Source organism: Oryx dammah, unplaced genomic scaffold, assembly GCF_014754425.2.
Source record: "Oryx dammah isolate SB20612 unplaced genomic scaffold, SCBI_Odam_1.1 HiC_scaffold_5, whole genome shotgun sequence".
Classification (NCBI taxonomy): domain Eukaryota; kingdom Metazoa; phylum Chordata; class Mammalia; order Artiodactyla; family Bovidae; genus Oryx; species Oryx dammah.
This window is the reverse complement of record NW_024070189.1, coordinates 77986246-78006958: the sequence shown is the minus strand read 5'-3', so window position 1 is coordinate 78006958 and position 20713 is coordinate 77986246. Positions and strand designations below refer to the sequence as shown.

The window sequence follows — 20713 nt, the reverse complement described above, 5'->3', positions numbered from 1 at the left end:
GAGAATGGAAAAGGCTAGCGATCTCTTCAAGAAAATTAAAGATACCAAGGGAACATTTCATGCAAAGATGGGCACAATAAAGGACAGAAACAGTATGGACCTAACAGAAGCAGAAGATATTAAGAGGTGGCAAGAATACACAGAAGAACTGTACAAAAAGGATCTTCATGACCCAGATAACCACAATGGTGTGATCATTCACCGAGAGCCAGACATCTTGGAATGCGAAGTCAAGTGAGCCTTAGGAAACATCACTACGAACAAAGCTGGTGGAGGTGGTGGAATTCCAACTGAGCTATTTCAAATCCTAAAAGATGATGCTGTGAAAGTGCTGCACTCAATATGCCAGCAAATTTAGAAAACTCAGCAGTGGCCACAGGACTGGAAAAGCTCAGTTTTCATTCTGATCCCAAAGAAAGGCAATGCCAAAGAATGTTCAAATTACTGCACAATTGCACTCATCTCACACGCTAGCAAAATAATGCTCAAAATTCTCCAAGCCAGGTTTTAACAATATGTAAACCATGAACTTCCAGATGTTCAAGCTGGTTTTAGAAAAGGCAGAGGAACTAGAGATCAAACTGCCAACATCCATCGGATCATGAAAAACCAAATGAATTCCAGAAAAACATCTGCTTTATTGACTACACTAAAGCCTGACTGTGCGGATCACAACAAACTGTGGAAAATTCTTCAAGAGATGGGAATACCAGATCACCTTGCCTGCCTCCTGAGAAATCTGTATGCAGGTCAAGAAGCAACAGTTAGAATTGGATATGGAACAACAGACTGTTTACAAATCGCGAAAAGAGTATGTCAAGGGTGTATATTGTCACCCTGCTATTTCAACTCATATGCAGAGTACATCATATGAAATGCTAGGCTGGATGAAGCATAAGCTGGAATCAAGATTGCTGGGAGAAATATCAATAACCTCAGATATGCAGATGACACCACCCTTATGGCAGAAAGTGAAGAACTAAAGAGCCTCTTTAGTTGAAAGTGATGAAAGTGAAAGAGGAGAGTGAAAAAGTTGACTTAAAGCTCAACATTCAGAAAACTAAGATCATGGCATCTGGTCCCATCACTTCATGGCAAATAGATGGGGAAACAATGGATACAGTGAGAGACTTTATTTTGGGGGTTCCAAAATCACTGCAGATGGTGACTGCAGCCATGAAATTAAAAGACACTTGCAAAAGTGTCTGCCTACAATGCGGGAGACCTGGGTTCGATCCCTGGGTCGGGAAGATCCCCTGGAGAAGGAAATGGCAATCCACTCCAGTACTCCTGCCTGGAGAATCCCATGGGTGGAGGAACCTGGTGGGTTACAGTCCATGGGATCGCAAAGAGTTGGACATGACTGAGTGACTTCAGTTCACTTCCCTTCCTCCTTGGAAGAAAAGCTATGACCAACCTAGACAGCATATTAAAAAGCAGAGACATTACCCTGCCAATAAAGGTCCATCTATTCAAAGCGATGGTTCTTTTAGTTGTCATGGATGCTTGTGAGAGTTGGACTATAAAGAAAGCTGAGTGCTGAAGAATTAACGCTTTTGAACTGTGGTGTTGGCAAAGACTCTTGAGAGTCCCTTGGACTGCAAGGAGATCCAGTCCATCCTAAAGGAAATCAGTCTTGAATATTCATTGGAAGGACTGTTGCTGAAGGTGAAACTTCAATACTTTGGCCACCTGATGCAAAGAACTGACTCATTAGAAAAGACCCTGATGCTGGGAAAGATTGAAGGTGGGAGAAGGGGATGACAGAGAATGAGACGGTTGGATGGCATCACCAACTCAATGGACATGAGTTTGAGTAAACTCCGGGAAATTGCTGATGGACAGGGAGGCCTGGGGTGCTGCAGTCCATGGGGCCGCAAAGAGTCAGACTTGACTGAGTGACTGAACTGAACTGAAATCAGACTCAATATTACTGATAAGTTGTGTCTGTATCTTTCCTACTGGCAGAACATAGTTAAAAAAACACATAAAATAAAAAAACAAAAAACTATACTGATAATTACAAGATGCTCTATTTTCATTTCTGTGGGCACAAATTTATTCAGACTACCAAGCAACCAGGCTTCTCTGGTGGCTCAGTGGTTAAGAATCAGGAGACACAGGTTCAATCCCTGGGTCGGGAAGATCCCCTGGAGAAGGAAACAGCAACCCACTCTAGTATTTTTGCCTCGGAAATCCTATGGACAGAGGAGCCTGGCAGACTACAGTCCACGGGGTCACAAAAGACTCAGACACAAAAGTCTCAGATACGACTTCATGACTAATTAACAAGTAAGCAACCAGAGTTTTTCTTCTTTCCTCTTTGGAAAGGAACTGCTCAACTGTATGTGAAAGTCAGGTAGTTATCAGTACATACCCAGGGTTTTGCTTCTTGGAACCTGTTCTCTGTGATTTCTAAAGAAGAAAAACACCATTAGGATATTTAATATTGAAATAAATCCTCTGACTTTAAGAAGACAACATAATAAGAATGTTGATAAAACTCACTTTAAAAACTATCATGCTCCTTTACCTCCCCCACTAGAAACAATTAAAAAATTATGAAAACCCCATGTTCTAGCTACATCAAAGGTCTGTTAGATCCCAATATCACTATGGGCTTCCTAGGTGGCACTAGTAAAAGTGGTGAAGAATCCACCTGCCAATGCAGGAGACGCAAGAGAAATGGGTTTGATCCTTGGGTGGGGGAAGACCCTCTGGAGTAGGGATCAGCAGCCCCTTTTAGTATTCCTGCCTGGAGAATCCCATGGACAGGGATGGGTGTGGCTGGTGGGCTACAGTCCGTGGGGCTGCAGAGGCAGACACGGCTGAGTGACTGGGCACAGTTTCACTACAGAAGTATGCAGGGATCCCTCCTCTCAACATCCTCATCATGACTTCTGGCTGTAAAATGTCCTGTCTTGGTTACCTTGGGTGCTTGAGAACTATCTAGACAAAGAAGTTCAAAAATCTTCTTACTGGAGCAATGAATCACATGTAACAAAAATTAAGTTAACAATTTTGGGGCAAAGAAAGGGATAGTGGTGTGTGATTTTCAAGTGAGGAAAAGAAAATAAACCTTTTGAAGGCAGAGTTGGGAGCTACAAGGACTAATTTAATAATTTTCAAGGCTTCAAAGATGGTTTATCTGTCTTTTCCATACTCTTACTTTCTGGGAAAATTTCAACATCACTTTTTTCTGTTTTATTAAAAATTATGCCTAACCTATTTATTATAGAAAAAGTTGTTTACTGAAGAAGATAGCTAACCATGATTTTTATTCTAAAATGTAAAGATATCGCCTAACATTAGTATTACAAATGAAATTAAACCTATTGATTTACAACAAAACAGCTGGAAAAAGCAGTGATTACAGAAGGGATAAGGATGACCACCAAGTATAAGCACCACCAAATAGAAAGCAGTCTGGAGATTCTTGGTGTTAGGGCAAGCAAGCAGCCTTATATACTGAAACAATAAAACAATTGTTTTACAATAATGCTCTAGGTCAACAAGAGAAAAAAACAAACCAAAAAAAATTCACCACAGTCTTTTCAGAAAGTTCTGTTTACAAAGTGAAATACATGAGACATTTTCAAAAGTTTTCACCAAAAGTTAACTCCAAAGTTTCAAAACTTTGATAGTGAAGAAACACACTTAAATTAGCTAGACATTATATTAGATAAATTATTTATCTATATTATCTCATTTTCTGATGAGGCTGGAAGAATTTGGCATTATAACGTGTATTTGTAAATATTACTCTAATATAAAGTTGGAGAGGGCCAAGTCTAAAAACAAATTTTGTTCAAACTAGAATTATGTATGAGAGACAGCCATCTCAATGTCAGGATGTGTAGATATTTCATACCTTTCACAAATTAAGAATTAATAATTATTTCAGAATGAAAAAATATTCTTACCTTTCAAGGCTCTTAGATCCAGATAAAGACTGGAAAAACACTGATTCAAACCTCCTTGCCTCTGTATGTGGCTTGTTTTTATCATTTTGTAAATTTTGATGGGTTTCAAGTGTATCTTCTTCAAGCAACAATTTTTTGGGGGGGTTTTGTTCCTTATCTGAAAAACGACAACTACTTTCCTTCTTTCGTGCCCGTTTGACTTTCCCAATGAAGAAGTCATCACCACTATCACTATCCTCGGACATGGAAGACTGTTTGTAAAACCTTTCTTCTGTGCTATCATCAAAATATTCCTTCTCTTCTTCATATAATTCTTCTCCATCACTGTCAACATCAAGTGAGCTACTGGACTCTTTCATTTTTTTGGTTTTACTTAGTGCTTTCATTTTGGGGTCAGAAGGTGTCTTCTGGGACGCTGAGGGAGTTGCAGAATCTTTTTCGGAAGGCTTTGATAGAGAATTTCGGACGTCCATTACTTTGGGTCCATGATCCATCTTGGCCATTTTTTCTTTTGAATTATTTGTTGGTTTCTTTGCCAATATTTTGGCTTCCTTCTCTTTTTGTTCATGGATAATAGTTCCTTCATGCTGTAACTTACTGGCATCATCATTTGAACACAAAGTGTCCTTGGAATGATTTTCTTCTGAGGCACTGTTTGATAACTTAACTTCAACAACATTTTGCCTTGCATCTTTAAAGGATCTGACAGCAGCTGCAAGAGAAACAGCACATGACTTGTTTCAGCACTGAAACAAATAATTTAAAAAAATCACTGTTTTAGTACCGTATTTCTTAAATTATTTGGAAATACGTAACAGAATGATTGGAATTTAAATTACATATATATAATAGGTGCAAATTCACAAAGAACTCTATTAACTTTTAGAAAACCAAAACATTTATGAAATGCTCAGAGGTATCCATTTTAAATCTCTAAAATTAAATTTATTCTTTCATGTATGATATTAAGAACAGTAAAAACTTCACTGAATATAAATGAATAAAATGGCAACTTTAATTTCTATAGCAATAATGTATTAATACAATTGCAGGGTATTATATATTGTGCTTTCAGGCATAAAAATAATTATCTTCTAATCTGTGTCAGAAGCATTTAGTTCATTATATTTTATAATATACAAACATAAATAAAATTATGTGACTAAATGGCAAGGTAAGTAATAATATGAATTACATCAATATTTAGAAAGGGCTTCCGTGGTGGCTCAGATGGTAAAAAATGCGGAAGACATGGGTTTGATCCCTGGGTTGGGAAGATCCTCTGGAGGAGGGCATGGCAACCTACTTCAGGATTCTTGCCTTGAGAATCTCCATGGATAGAGGAACCTGGCAGGCTATAGTCCATGGGGTCGGAGAGTTGGACACAACTGAGTGACTAAACATAGCAAAATATTTAGAAAGTCAGTTGTATTTAATATTACGATGAGTATTATCTATTTTAAGAATTTATAAAATTTAGGAATTTAGAAAAAATGCAGAATTTTTTAGATATAAAAATTTTTCAGGTAGTTTCCTACATTTGGAAGCATTTGAAAGGACATTTATGATGTAAAAGATCCTCAAAAGTTAAAAAAAAAATCATAAAAGTAAATAAATGAATGGCCATTTATTCAAATTATTTACTGAAAATGGCTTAAGTCATTTAATTCATACCTTTTAGCACATCAATTTTTTTCTTCAGAAGAGGGTGCACTGCTAGTCTAGCAACTGCTCTTTCAGCAGCAGTCGAATCAGGCTGCAAATTGAGATAAACACATGGGAATAAAAACTAACACTACTAAGAAGTGAATAAAATGCAACTCATTATAATTTTTGAAAGTTAAGAGTTAGGGAACAGAAATTTGTTAATATTCTAACTAGGTAACTCACCTATATAATGCATTCTAAAGATAACATGCTGAAAAAAATACTACTGTTCTTGACAGTTAAAATTAGATAATCAATTAACAAATATTCTTTGAGTAATTAATATTGTTCCAGAATTGTGATAGGCATCATGTGTGATATTTTAAAAAGTGTAATATAGATCCTGCAGTCAAAGAGTTTAAAAATCTAGTACAAAATACTAAAATAATGTGAAAGAATCAAGTAACATATTAGTACTAAGCTGGGTTATATAGTCCATGACTAACATAAGGCCTGAAGTTCCATTTACTAGAGACCTAAAGTTATCAAATACTATATATTTTTATGTTGAATGACTAATACCACTATTTCATTCTCAGAACCTTTCACCAGTGCCTGGCTTATAGCCAACACTTTGTAGATGTTTGATGATGACCGACTGGGATTATGTACATATAATGATATATATGTGTGTGTGTGTATACACATACACAAACATACAGACACACACATACATAGTATTTATTCACTGAGAAAATTCATAGTTCAGACTACTTTAAATAAATATCATCTGTGGTTGAAACTTCCAAATTTCTACCTCAAGCTCTAACTTGATCTCCAGACTCATATATCCAACTACCTACTTGACACGTTAAAAGAAAATTCTGTGATTTTCTCCTGAAACTTTAAACCTTTTTCCATCTTATTAGATGTAAGTTTAATTTTTCTGGTGTTTAAGGGCTAAAACTCATGATTCTTCCATTACGTTTCTCCTTTCTTCACAGCTCACAATAAATCCTTCAGCACATCCTGTGATTTCGTCTGCAAAATCTATCCAGAACCAGTCACTAATCACCATTGCTGCTTACTTCCTTCGACCAAATCACTAACACCTCTCACCTGGACCAACGCAATAAGCCCATAACTGGTCATTCTCCATTGGCTTTTGTTCTTCCACAGACTATTTTCCATATAGCAGTCACAGTGAAGTTTAAATGTAACCAGACCATGCTACTTCCTTATGGGTTCTTTTGAAAGCTTTACTGCCTTCTGATGCTTAAGCTATCCCTTTGCAAGTTCTTCTCTACTTGGCTGATCATTTCATTGTATTCAGGTCTCTGCTCAAATGTTAATCTGAATTAACACAACAATTTTCATCACCATTTACTTCACATCAGAAGAGGCAGGGACTTTGTCTTCCACATTCCTATAGACCTAGTGCCTAAAACAATAACTGATAATAGCTGGTATTCAATAAACACTCCCTGAAGCACGTAAAAATTTCACTAGTGTGTGAAAGCAAAGCTATAAATTTTAAACATCTTTATATTTACCCTCATTGTTAATAGCCCAATAAGGCTATTTTTCCTCCCAGTAATAAACACAGATGAGTACCTAAGGAAAAGCAAGATAATAGCTTGAAACCTATTCTGTTTGGAGAATTTATCTAGGTAAAAATCACTCAGAAAACAACTTTAGACCTGGTGCAAATCCTGTGCTAGAATCACTTGCTGCCTAATTACCTTTTCTATCTTGGGTCAAATGGTATTACCCTCAAATTTTATACCTAACAAGAAACTGAAAACGTGATCCTAGTTGGAAATAGGAACAAGGGCACTGCAGATATAATTAAGAGGACAGCATACTGGTTTAGGATGGGCCTTAAATCTATTATGACCGGTGTCCTTATAAGGAAGACACTTGGATACAGAGACACAGGAGACAGACAAGGATTAACACGGAAGTAAAGGTGGGATGTAGCCTCCCACAAGCCAGGCTGGAAGAAGCTACTGGCTCCACTAAATGAGGAAGGAAACAGAAAGAGTAAGGAAGGCATGGATATGAGAAATAGAGAATTTAGATTTATATTCAGAATACCTAGTGTTATTAAATATCTTGAGAAGATTTCAAAAACCAATGAGGAATTTGGTTTCACATAGAGTACACAGACAATCAACAAAATAAACATAAAAATTACAAACTATAAGTAGAAATATTATACAGAAAAACAAAAGTAATAAACATTCACTAAATGACTCATAGCCAAACTAACATAATCACTAAATGTCCACCTCATCTAAATCTGACCCAAGCATATTAGGAAGACAGGAGAGATAAAGAGGGTACATATATGACCCAAAGGCTAAAGGAGGAAAGAGAACTAAATCCTTGTAAACCACAGCAGGAAGTCAATAGCTAGTGCTTAAAATGTATTAATATAAACATACTGATGTGGGGGTAAATTCCATAAGAATCAACTGTAACTGAAGGTGGGAGATGACCAATAGAGAACTGTCATTTCTCTCTCTCTCTCTCTCACACACACACACACATATCTGTAGAAGTATTTGATTTTCAAAATCAGTGGCTGGCAAACTAACTCATGGGTCAGTTTCTCACCTGCTATCTGCTTTTAAAAATAAAGTTTTACTGGAACATAAAACCAAATTCATTCATCTATGGCTGCATTATGTCACCGTTGTATTGTTCAATAGTTGTGACGAAGATTGTAAGGCCTAGAAAGCCTAAAATATTTACAATATGGTCCTTTATGAAAAGAGTTAATGTTGCTCTATATTACATGCAAGAAGAATCTTCAGTGGGGATCAACCAAAAACTGATGAAAACAGAAAAAAAAAAATTTTCTTTTTTTAAAGCAAGCTCATGATGTCTAAAACTTGAATTTAAAACAGAAACACTGCCCTGACAGTTCTGCTGCCAAACTGAGGCAATGGGTTATAGCCCTAAATGCAGTAAATGTACTTCCTGAACTGTGATATAATAAGATATTCTGGCTTAGAAGAAACAATTTGGTGCTCAGTGCAGAGGCACTATTCTTAATCCTCAGGACTAATTCTATGTAAAAACACTTGTATGTGAAAACAATGACAAAGACAACAACCAACCAACTAGTCCTGACAAAGGCTATACACACCCCAAGAATCCTTCTTTAGGCTACAAGGGAAAAGAATACTTTCCAACAGCATCTGTTTTTAACTGTTTCTTTCAGTATATTTTCCCTGCTGCTGCTGCTAAGTTGCTTCAGTCGTGTCCGACTCTGTGCGACCCCATAGACGGCAGCCCACCAGGCTCCCTCGTCCCTGGGATTCGCCAGGCAAGAACACTGGAGTGGGTTGCCATTTCCTGAAAAGTGAAAGTGAAGTCGCTCAGTCGTGTCCGACTCTTCGAATCTATAGTATTTTCCAGGCAAGAGTACTGGAGTTGGGTGCAAATTGCATTTTCCCTGGGTAGCTACTAAAAATTCAATTCACTTCAAAGAAAATTCCTGATGATATATGAACAACTGTATCTGTAAAGCAGAAAAACTAGAAAGTAACAATTTTTATCATGTGAGTTAATTTCACATGTTTTAGATAAGAAGTTCTGGGAATCCAAAATAGATTCTGACTAATGTATTCATGTATAATTGCTCAAAGCTATATTTACTACTGTTACCAAATCTCTGTTTTGACAACTTGCAAAGAGTTTTAATGACCTGGGTGTTTTTCTTTCCAGAGCTAGCTGTATCTTTCCAGTTAGTCAGAAAAAGTTTAAAAGAACAGTGGTAATATGTGCATATCAAGTGTAGATACTAAGTAACACTACCTTGACAATAATCACTTTATCTTTGAATTTACTTAGCAATGCTACTTCTGTGCTCTGGAAGATCTCTCAGAGTAATCTTTGTGATCCAATTTCAGTAAATTTTATTAAAAAAAAAGAGCCATAGAATATGATTTAAAATTGTACAATTACATATGACTTCTCATAAATGAAGAGTTATTCTTATTAGTTACATATCATTCTGTTTAACTGTATTTCTATGCTGCAACCTTTGCAGTGGACTTATTTGGGAAGAATACCAGGTTAATAAGAAGTGAGATTGAGTAAAAAAGCATCATTGTATTCCATAATCCTAGGGTTGGCATTCATACTAGTTGTTACAATTGGAGTTGTATAGTATATTGCTTATGCACCCAAATGTAAGCAGTGAATTCAAACAAAAACATTAAGGCTTGAGTCGACAAGCTATAAAACTAATAAGTAGTTACTATAAAACTATAAAACTAATAAGTCTATAAAACTAATAAGGTCTATAAAACTAATAAGTAGTTACTAATCAGGTATGATTACATAACAATAAGTAGAATTATGTATATCACAGCTTTAGGTTTTGTGATTATATGCAATTTGTGTTTTTAAAGAAAACAGTTAATGATATCAGCAAATAAAATTTATTATTCTTCTGAAAGTACACTGTTGATGAATAATTACTTTAAAATAAAGATATATAATGAATTCTCATTCTTTGTGCTTCCTAGTTTGACAGCTAGTGTGTGATGACAAGCCCTGGTGGCTCAGATGGTAAAGAATGCAATGTGGGAGAGCCAGGTTCGATCCCTGGGTCAGGAAGAACCCCTGGAGAAGGGAATGGCAACCCACTCCAGTGTCCTTGCCTGGAGAATTTCATGGACAGAGGAAGCTGGCTTGTTGAGGCAGTGTCCATACTATAGCAGTGTCCAGTACTATGAAGCAGTGTCCATGTCCTTAATAGCAGCTAGGATAAACACTACTCCATTGGTAGGAATACAATTCTGCTTAAAAAAACATAGGGAGATGAATGGGTTTCTCTAATGGTTTCTCTAATGCCAATCCTTTTCAAACTCTTTCAGAAAAAAAGAAAAAATGAAGGGAGAACATTATTAAAGTACCAAAATTCAGCAACCACCACCCTGATCAGTCAGCAGTCATAAATTTCAAGGTAAGATCCTCCACCAGCAAAAAGAATAAACCTGCTGAAGACTCAGATGATGGCTAGTACTTTTCAGCAATGAAGTATTTTTAAATAAAGGTATGCACATTTTTTTAAGACATAATGCTATTATACACTTCATAGTCTACAGCACTGCAAACATGACTTTTACATGCACTGGGAAACCAAAAATTTGTGTATTGTTTTATTGTGGTTATTTGCTTTACCGAGGTGGTCTGAAATTGAACACCCAGTATCCTCAATGTATGCCAGCAGTTCTTAAAATGTTTGATTTGGATAAAGTCTTAGTTAAAAATATCAAATTTTATATATTACAGCAAACATTTAAATAAATTTATAAAGTTCTCTAAGTAAAAAATTGTCAAATTTAACACTTTAAACCTTTCTTTAACTTTATTCTTAAGAAAGCAATTAGAAATCATTCATGTAATTTTTTAAGTTCAAATTTTAACAAGAGATTAAAGAAGTAAATAGAGATCACAGATTTTATCAACAATTAAATTAACAGTATTGACTTGATTTCAAGACCACTTGGCCAGTTAGGAACAAGTGAGAACTCAAAGTCAGGTTTCTAAATTCAATCTGGTATTCTCAATAAGCTTTCTTCTCAACTATTTCAAATAACTTTCCTTCATTTTGTGACCCAATTCCAAGCCACCCTCAAATCTTTTTGTAAAGAAATTAAATATAAACATAAAAACAAAAAGAGGCTTATTAATCAAGTGGGCTAAGTTCATACCTTTGGCAGTGTTTGGGGTCTGTGCTGCAATAAGAGATAGCTACATTTTCCTTAAGGCACTGAGGTTAAGTGTAGAAACTCATAAGAGTAAGTACAACAGTCCCTGAAAAAAGGGACTTCCAATTCTTTATCTAACTTCCTTACTTCTTTCCCATCCCTTTTCCTTCTTCACTTAAGCTTCTCCCTCTTTAAATTTACAGATATATATATATAAATAAATACAGCTAACAAAACACATACACTAGAGCAAAGTGATGCTCAAAATTCTCCAAGCCAGGCTTCAACTGTATGTGAACCATGAACTCCATGATAGATGTTCAAGCTAGATGTAGAAAAGGCAGACGAACCAGAGATCAAATTGCCAACATCCACTGGATCATTGAAAAACCAAGAGAATTCCAGAAAAACATCTACTTCTGCTTTGTTGACTATGCTAAAGCCTTTGGCTGTATCAGTTCAGTTCAGTCGCTCAGTCGTGTCTGACTCTTTGCAATCCCATGAACTGCAGCACGCCAGGCCTCCCTGTCCATCACCAACTCCCAGAGTTCACTCAGACTCACATCCATCAAGTCAGTGATGCCATCCAGCCATCTCACCCTCTGTCGTCCCCTTCTCCTCCTGCCCCCAATCCCTCCCAGCATCAGAGTCTTTTCCAGTGAGTCAACTCTTCTCATGAGGTGGCCAAAGTACTGGAGTTTCAACTTTAGCATCATTCCTTACAAAGAAATCCCAGGGCTGATCTCCTTCAGAATGGACTGGTTGGATCTCCTTGGAGTCCAAGGGACTCTCAAGAGTCTTCTTCAACACCACAGTTCAAAAGCATCAATCCTTCAGTGCTCAGCTTTCTTCACAGTCCAACTCTCACATCCATACAGACCACTGGAAAAACCATAGCCTTGACTAGACGGACCTTTGTTGGCAAAGTAATGTCTCTGCTTTTTAATATGCTGTCTAGGTTGGTGGAGTAAGTGTCTTTTAATTATAGACCACAACAAACTTGGAAAATTCTTCAAGAGATGGGGAATACCAGACTACCTTACCCCTGCCTCCTGAGAAATCTGTATGCAGGTTAAGAAGCAACAGTTAGAACTGGAGATGGAACAACAGATTGGTTCCAAACTAGGAAAGGAGTACGACAAAGCTGTAAATTGTCATCCTGCTTATTTAACTTATGATGAGTACATCATGCAAAATACCAGGCTGGATAAAGGACAAGCTGGAATCAAGATTGCTTGGAGAAATATCAATAACCTCTGATATACAGATACCACCCTTATAGCAGAAAGTGAAGAGGAACTAAAGAGCCTCTTGATGAAAGTGAAAGAGGAGAGTGAAAAAGCTGGCTTAAAACTCAATATTCAAAAAAGTAAGATCAGGGCATTCGGTCCCATCACTTCATAGCAAGTAGATGGGGAAACAATGAAAATTGTGACAGACTTTATTTTCTTGGGCTCCACAATCACTGCAGATGGTGACTGCAGCCATGAAATTAAAAGACGCTTGCTCCTTGAAAGAAAAGCTATGACCAACCTAGACAGCACATTAGAAAGCAGAGACATTAGTTTGCCAACAAAGGTCCATCTAACCAAAGCTATGGTTTTTCCAGTCATCATGTATGGATTTGAGAGTTGGACTATAAAGAAAACTAAGCACCAAAGAATTGATGCTTTTGAACTATGGTGTTGGCAAAGATTCGAGAGTCCCATAGACTGCAAAAGAGAACCAACCAGTCCATGCTAAAGGAAATCAGTCCTGAATATTCGTTGGAAGGTCTGATGTTGAAGCTGAAACTCCAATAGGTAGGCCACCTGATGCTGGGAAAGACTGAAGGCGGGAGGAGAAGGGGACGACAGAGGAGATGTTTGGATGGCATCACCGACTTGATGGACGTTGAGTCTGAGCAAGCTCTGCGTGTTGCTGATGGACAGGGAGGCCTAGTGTGCTGCAGTCCATGGGGTCTCAAAGAGTCAGATGTGACTCAACTGAATGACTGATATATAAGTATGCTTTATTATGTGAAGGTGAAATCTTACACATAAGGATACAAATATCATCTCTTGAGGCTCAGAATCTTTCACTAATTTAAAAGTTTACAACAAATGCACAAACAACTAATCCAAAGCAGAACGTGATAAAATTCAGAAGAGAGACTGAAAATGTTGTGGAGGTTTATAGAAGAATTAAAATATAGTCAAACATCTTAATTTAAAATAAAAATATTTTGAAGCTTAAAAGCCTAAGCACTCTCTATTAACAAATAGAGATTTGTTAATCTCTTCCACACCTGCAAGAAACAGTCATCACAATATTGGGAGATATGCAGGAAACCACAACTTTCCTTATTTGAAGCTGACATAGTGTTTGCCTTGGAGCATTCTCAGGAAACTGTGGTTTTCACACACCTCCAGTTTCTTCCATTTCAAATAAATTAAATAAAAAAGGGAAAACACCCCATCTCTGAATGGAAAAATTTTATTTTGGCATATGGGTATTTCTGTGAACACAAAGCATTTGGTGCTCAATTTTGAAAAGAATTTTGAGAATGTACACGTAAATATAAACAAGAGTCTAAAAGTGGAACAGCTCTCTTACATGCAATGTTCATTCCTTTGAAATGTTATTACCTTAGAGAAGAACTAACACCTATCTCTGCTCAAACTGTTCTAAAAAATTGCAGAGGGAGGAAAACTCCCAAACTTAGTCTATGAGGCCATCACCATCCTGATATCAAAACCAGACAATGATATCACAGAAAAGGAAAATTACAGGCTGATATCACTGATGAACATAGATGCAAAAATCCTCAACAAAGTTCTAACGGACAGAATCCAACAACACACTGAAAGGAACAAACACCATTATCAAGTGGGGTTTACCCAAGGGATGCAAGGATTCTTCAATATATGCAAATAAATCAAAGTGATACACCATATTAACAAACTGAAAAATAAAAACCATATGATCATCTCAACAGATGCAGAGAAAGCTTCTGACAAAATTCAGCACCCATTTATAATAATAATTAAAAAAACCTCTCCAGAAAATTTGCAGGAGGAACTTTTTACCTCAACATAATAAAGGCCACATACAAGAAACCCACAGCAAACATTATTCTCAACAGTGAAAAACTAAAAGCTTTTCCTCTAAGATCAGGAACACTTACCACTATTATTCAGTATAGTTTTGGAAGTCCTGCTGATACTGTTAAGTCACTTCAGTCGTGTCTGACTCTGTGAGACCCCACAGATGGCAGCCCACCAAGCTCCCCTGTCCCTGGGATTCTCCAGGCAAGAACACTGGAGTGGGTTGCCATTTCCTTCTCCAATGAAAATGAAAAGTGAAAGTGAAGACACTCAGTCATATCTGACTCTTAGATACCCCAGGGACTGCAGCCTACCAGCCTCCTCTGTCCATGGGATTTTCCAGGCAAGAGTACTGGAGTGGGTTGCCACTAGCCACAGCAATTAAAGAAGAAAAAGGAATCCAAATTGGAAAACAAGTAAAACTCTCACTGTTTGCAGATGACATGATACTACACATAGAAAACCCTAAAAATACCACAAAATAACTACTAGAGCTAATCAATGAATTTAGTAAAGTCATAGCATATAAAATCAATACACAGAAATCCCTTGCATTTCTATACACTAACAATGAAAATCAGAAAGAGAAATTAAGGAAACAATCTCATTTACCATTGCAACAAAAAGAATAAAATATCTAGGAATAAAACTACCTAAAGAAACAAAAGACCTGCATGCAGAAAATTATAAGACACTGATAAAGGAAACCAATGACTACACAAACAGATGGAGAAATCTACCATATTCTTGGATTGGAAGAATCAATATTGTCAAAATGACTGTACTACCCAAAGCAATCTACAAATCAATGCAATTCCTATCAAATTATCAATGGCATTTTTCACAGAACTAGAACTAAACATTTCACAATTTATATGGAAACACAAAAGACGACAAATAGCCAAAGCAATCATGAGAAAGAAAAACCAAGCTGGAGGTATCAACTTCCCTGACTTCAGACTATACTACAAAGCTACAGTCCTCCAAGACAGTATGGTACTGGCACAAAAACAAAAATATACACCAATGAAATAAGACAGAAATCCCAGGGATAAACTCATGTATACATGGGCACCTTATTTTTGACAAAGGAGGCAAAAATATAAATGGAAAAAGAAAACCTCTTCAAAAAGTCATGCTGGGAAAACTGGTCAGCTACATGTAAAAGAATAAAATTAGAACACTTCCTAACAACACACACAAAAATAAACTCAAAATGGATTAAAGACTTAAATTTTAAGACTAGAAACTATAACGCTCTTAGAGGAAAACACAGGCAGAATTCTCTGACATAAATCACAGCTTTTGCACAGCAAAGAAAGCCATAAATAAGATGAAAAGACAACTCTCAGAATGGGAGAAAATAACTGCAAATGAAGCAACTGACAAAGGATTAGTCTCCAAAATATATAAGCAGCTCATACAGCTCAATATCAGAAAAACTAACAACCCAATCAAAAATGGGCAGAAGACCTAAACAGACATGTCTCCACAAACAAAATATAGAGGTGGTTAATAAACACATGAAAAGATGCTCTACATCACTAATTATTAGTGAAATGCAAATCAAAACTACAATGAGGCATCACCTCACACCAGTCAGATTGGTCATCACCAAAAAATCTACAATCAATGCTGGAGACGGTGTGGAGAAAAGGGAATCCTTCTGCATTATGGGAAACCGTATGGACATTCCTTAAAAAAACTATAAATAAATCTACCATATGTCCCAGCAATACCACTACTGGGCATATACCCTGAGAAAAACACAATTCTAAAAGACACATGTACCCCAATGTTCACTGCAACAATATTTATAATAGCTAGGACATGGAGAAGGAAATGGCAACCCACTCCAGTGTTCTTGCCTGGAGAATCCCAGGGACGGGGGAGCCTGGTAGGCTGCCGTCTATGGGGCTGCACAGAGTCAGACATGACTGAAGCGACTTAGCAGCAGTAGCAGCAGGAGGACATGGAAGCAAGCTAGCTATCCATTGAGAGATGAATGGATAAAGAAGATGTGGTACATAAATACAATGAAACATTTCTCAGCCATAAAAGGGAATAAATCTGAGTCAGTTGTAGTGAGGTGGATGAACCTAGAGCCTCTTATACAGAGTAAAGTAAGCCAGAAAGAGAAAAACAAGAATCATATATTAACACACATACATGGAATCTAGAAAAATGGTACTGAAAAACCTAGTACAGAACAGACTTGTGTCCACACTTGTTGTCTTGTATATATATTGATACTATCATGTGTATCATACTATCGTGTGTAAAACAGTTAATGGGAAATTGTTATAAATACAGGGAGCTCAGCCTGGTGGTCTGTGATAACCTAGAGGGATGGGTTGGAGTGAGTGGAGGGAGGCTCAAGAGGGAGGGTATATATATACACAATGATGTGTTGGTTTCTGCCAGAAGCAGCATGAATAGATTGTAATGTGCTGCTTATGGCAGAAACCGAAACATCATAGTAAAGCATCTTCCATCAGTTAAAAATAAAAATCAAATTGATTAAAGGAACTCATACAGGTAGAAAGCTAGTAGCAGTACTTTTAACATTAACTCGACTTCAATTCTAGGTTTTACCTAAAGATAGAAGTCATAGAGGATCCTGCTGTGATGTATGTCAGAGAGTGTTTTGCCTATGTTCTCCTCTAGGGGTTTTATACTTTCTGGTCTTACGTTTAGATCTTTAATCCATTTTGAGTTTTTTTTTGTGTGTATGGTGTTAGAAAGTGATCTAGTTTCATTCTTTTACAATTGGTTGACCAGTTTTCCCAGCACCACTTATTAAAGAGATTGTCTTTAATCCACTGTATATTCTTGCCTCCTTTGTCAAAGATAAGGTGTCCACAGGTGCGTGGATTTATCTCTGGGCTTTCTATTTTGTTCCATTGATCTATATTTCTGTTTTTGTGCCAGTACCATATTGTCTTGATGACTGTGGCTTTGTAGTAGAGCCTGAAGTCAGGCCGGTTGATTCCTCCAGTTCCATTCTTCTTTCTCAAGATTGCTTTGGCTATTTGAGGTTTTTTGTATTTCCATACAAATTTGAAATTATTTGTTCTAGCTCTGTGAAAAATACTGTTGGTAGCTTGATAGGCATTGCATTGAATCTGTAGACTGCTTTGGGTAGTATACTCATTTTCACTATATTGATTCTTCTGATCCATGAACATGGTATATTTCTCCATCTATTAGTGTCCTCTTTGATTTCTTTCATCAGTGTTTTATAGTTTTCTATATATAGGTCTTTAGTTTCTTTAGGTAGATATATTCCTTAGTATTTTATTCTTTTTGTTGCAATGGTGAATGGAATTGTTTCCTTAATTTCTCTATTTTCTCATTATTAGTGTATAGGAATGCAAGGGATTTCCGTGTGTTGATTTTATATCCTGCAACTTTACTATATTCATTGATTAGCTGTAGTAATTTTCTGGTGGAGTCTTTAGGGTTTTCTATGTAGAAGATCATGTCATCTGCAAACAGTGAGAGTTTTACTTCTTCTTTTCCAATTTGGATTCCTTTTATTTCTTTTTCTGCTCTGATTGCTGTGGCCCAAACTTCCAAAACTATGTTGAACAGTAATGGTGAAAGTGGGCACCCCTGTCTTGTTCCTGACTTTAGGGGAAATGCTTTCAATTTTTCACCATTGAGGATAATGTTTGCTGTGGGTTTGTCATATATAGTTTTTATTATGTTGAGGTATGTTCCTTCTATTCCTGCTTTCTGGAGAGTTTTTATCATAAATGGATGTTGAATTTTGTCACAGGCTTTCTCTGCATCTATTGAGATAATCATATGGCTTTTATTTTTCCATCTGTTAATGTAGTGTATTACATTGATTGATTTGTGGATATTGAAGAATCCTTGCATCCCTGGGATAAAGCCCACTTGGTCATGGTGTATGATGTTTTTAATGTGTTGTTGGATTCTGACTGCCAGAATTTTGTTAAGGATTTTTGCATCTATGTTCATCAGTGATATTGGCCTGTAGTTTTCTTCTTCTACTTTTTTTTTTTTTGGTGGCATCTTTGTCTGGTTTTGGTATTAGGGTGATGGTGGCCTCATAGAATGAGTTTGGAAGTTTACCTTCCTCTGCAATTTTCTGGAAGAGTTTGAGTAGGATAGGTGTTAGCTCTTCTCGAAATTTTTGGTAGAATTCAGCTGTGAAGCTGTCTGGACCTGGACTTTTGTTTGCTGGAAGATTTCTGATCACAGTTTCAGTTCTGTGCTTGTGATAGGTCTGTTAAGATTTTCTATTTCTTCCTGGTTCAGTTTTGGAAAGTTGTACTCTTCTAAGAATTTGTCCATTTCTTCCACATTGTCCATTTGATTGTCATATAATTGCTGATAGTAGTCTCTTATGATCCTTTATATTTCTGTGTTATCTGTTGTGATCTCTCCATTTTCATTTCTAATTTTATTGATTTGATGGGACTTAATTAAACTTAAAAGCTTCTGCACATCAAAGGAAACTATAAGCAAGGTGAAAAGACAGCCTTCAGAATGGGAGAAAATAATAGCAAATGAAGCAACTGACAAACAACTAATCTCAAAAATATATAAGCAACTCCTGCAGCTCAATTCCAGAAAAATAAACGACCCAATCAAAAAATGGGCCAAAGAACTAAATAAACATTTCTCCAAAGAAGACATACAGGTGGCTAACAAACACATGAAGAAATGCTCAATATCACTCATTATCAGAGAAATGCATATCAAAACCACAATGAGGTACCATTTCACACCAGTCAGAATGGCTGCAATCCAAAACTCTACAAGCAATGCTGGAGAGGGTGTGGAGAAAAGGGAACCCTCTTACACTGTTGGTGGGAATGCAAACTAGTACAGCCACTATGGAGAACAGTGCGGAGAGTCCTTAAAAAACTGGAAATAGAACTGCCTTATGACCCAGCAATCCCACTGCTGGGCATACACACTAAGGAAACCAGAATTGAAAGAGACACATGTACCCCAGTGTTCATCACAGCACTGTTTATAATAGCCAGGACATGGAAACAACCTAGATGTCCATCAGCAGATGAATGGATAAGAAAGCTGTGGTATATATATACAATGGAGTATTACACAGCCATTAAAAAGAATACATTTGAATCAGTTCTAATGAGGTGGATGAAAATGGAGCCTATTATACAGAGTGAAATAAGCCAGAAAGAAAAAACACCAATACAGTATACTAATGCATATATATGGAATTTAGAAAGATGTTAACAATAACCCTGTATGCGAGACAGCAAGAAACACAGATGTATAGAACAGTCTTTTGGACTCTGTGGGAGAGGGAGAGGGTGGGATGATTTGGGGGAATGTCATTGAAACATGTATAATATAATATATGAAACGAATCGCCAGTCCAGGTTCGATGCATGATACTGGATGCTTGGGGCTGGTACACTGAGACGACCCAGAGGGATGGTATGGGGAGGGAGGAGGGTGGGGGGTTCAGGGTGCGGAACACATGTATACCTGTGGCAGATTCATGTTGATGTATGGCAAAACCAATACAATATTGTAAAGTAATTAACCTCCAATTAAAATAAATAAATTTATATTAAAAAAACTCAAAAACATTTAGAAATATAAAAAGAAACAGTCCTTTTAGTTGAATCAGAAGAACTGTGACAAGTAAAGGGCTTAGAGTCCACATTTAGGAGAACGGGAGATTTTTCTGTATTCATTAAACTCTTAAAATCCCATGATTCCAAAATGCTTTTATATAGAGACTTATTCTATCCTTTTGTCCTAAAATATCATTTTGTAGGCAGAGACTCTGGTTAGATCTAAATCTTGGATCTAACATTTCCTACTGACTGACCACGGATATATTTTGACCTTTCTGGGCCCACTGTCTCATCTGTTAAATGAGATTATTATCATCTTAATGAGAAAGCTAATGTATATAAAGTATCTAAGAAGTCAGCTACCAGTAGATGTTAGCAAATATTAATTTGCTTCCTCTTATCCTTTAAAATCCTTTAAAATAACTATGTTCTATTCCTTTCCTTTTTTCCATAGTGCCTGGCCAACTGTTCTGCATGTAATAGACATTTGGATTTGAGAAGTCCTTGAAATTCTGGCAATAATTGTCCAGAAATGTCACAGTTCTAGTGCCCAAACTCTATAGTTTTAAAACTCTCATACAAATATTAACTGGCTACTTAATCTTTCTAACTATTTCTGAATTTGGAAAATGAAGATACTACTAGTATTACTACACACACATACACACATGCATGTGCACACATGAATGTTTACACTTGAAATCAATGTTGTAAGATCAACTGAGATACTAATG

At 36.7% G+C, this 20713-nt stretch overlaps 1 protein-coding gene across 1 annotated transcript in view; it reads right to left on the bottom strand.

The window, feature by feature from the left end:
- SRFBP1 (serum response factor binding protein 1) overlaps positions 1–20713 on the bottom strand; it is a 70175-nt gene that overhangs the window by 8880 nt on the left and 40582 nt on the right. The window contains exons 5-7 of the mRNA XM_040241704.1: positions 5598–5679; positions 3924–4635; positions 2378–2415 (exon numbers count right to left, since the gene is read on the bottom strand). Coding sequence (XP_040097638.1) covers positions 2378–2415; positions 3924–4635; positions 5598–5679 — 832 coding nt within the window. The remainder of the gene's footprint in view (positions 1–2377; positions 2416–3923; positions 4636–5597; positions 5680–20713) is intronic.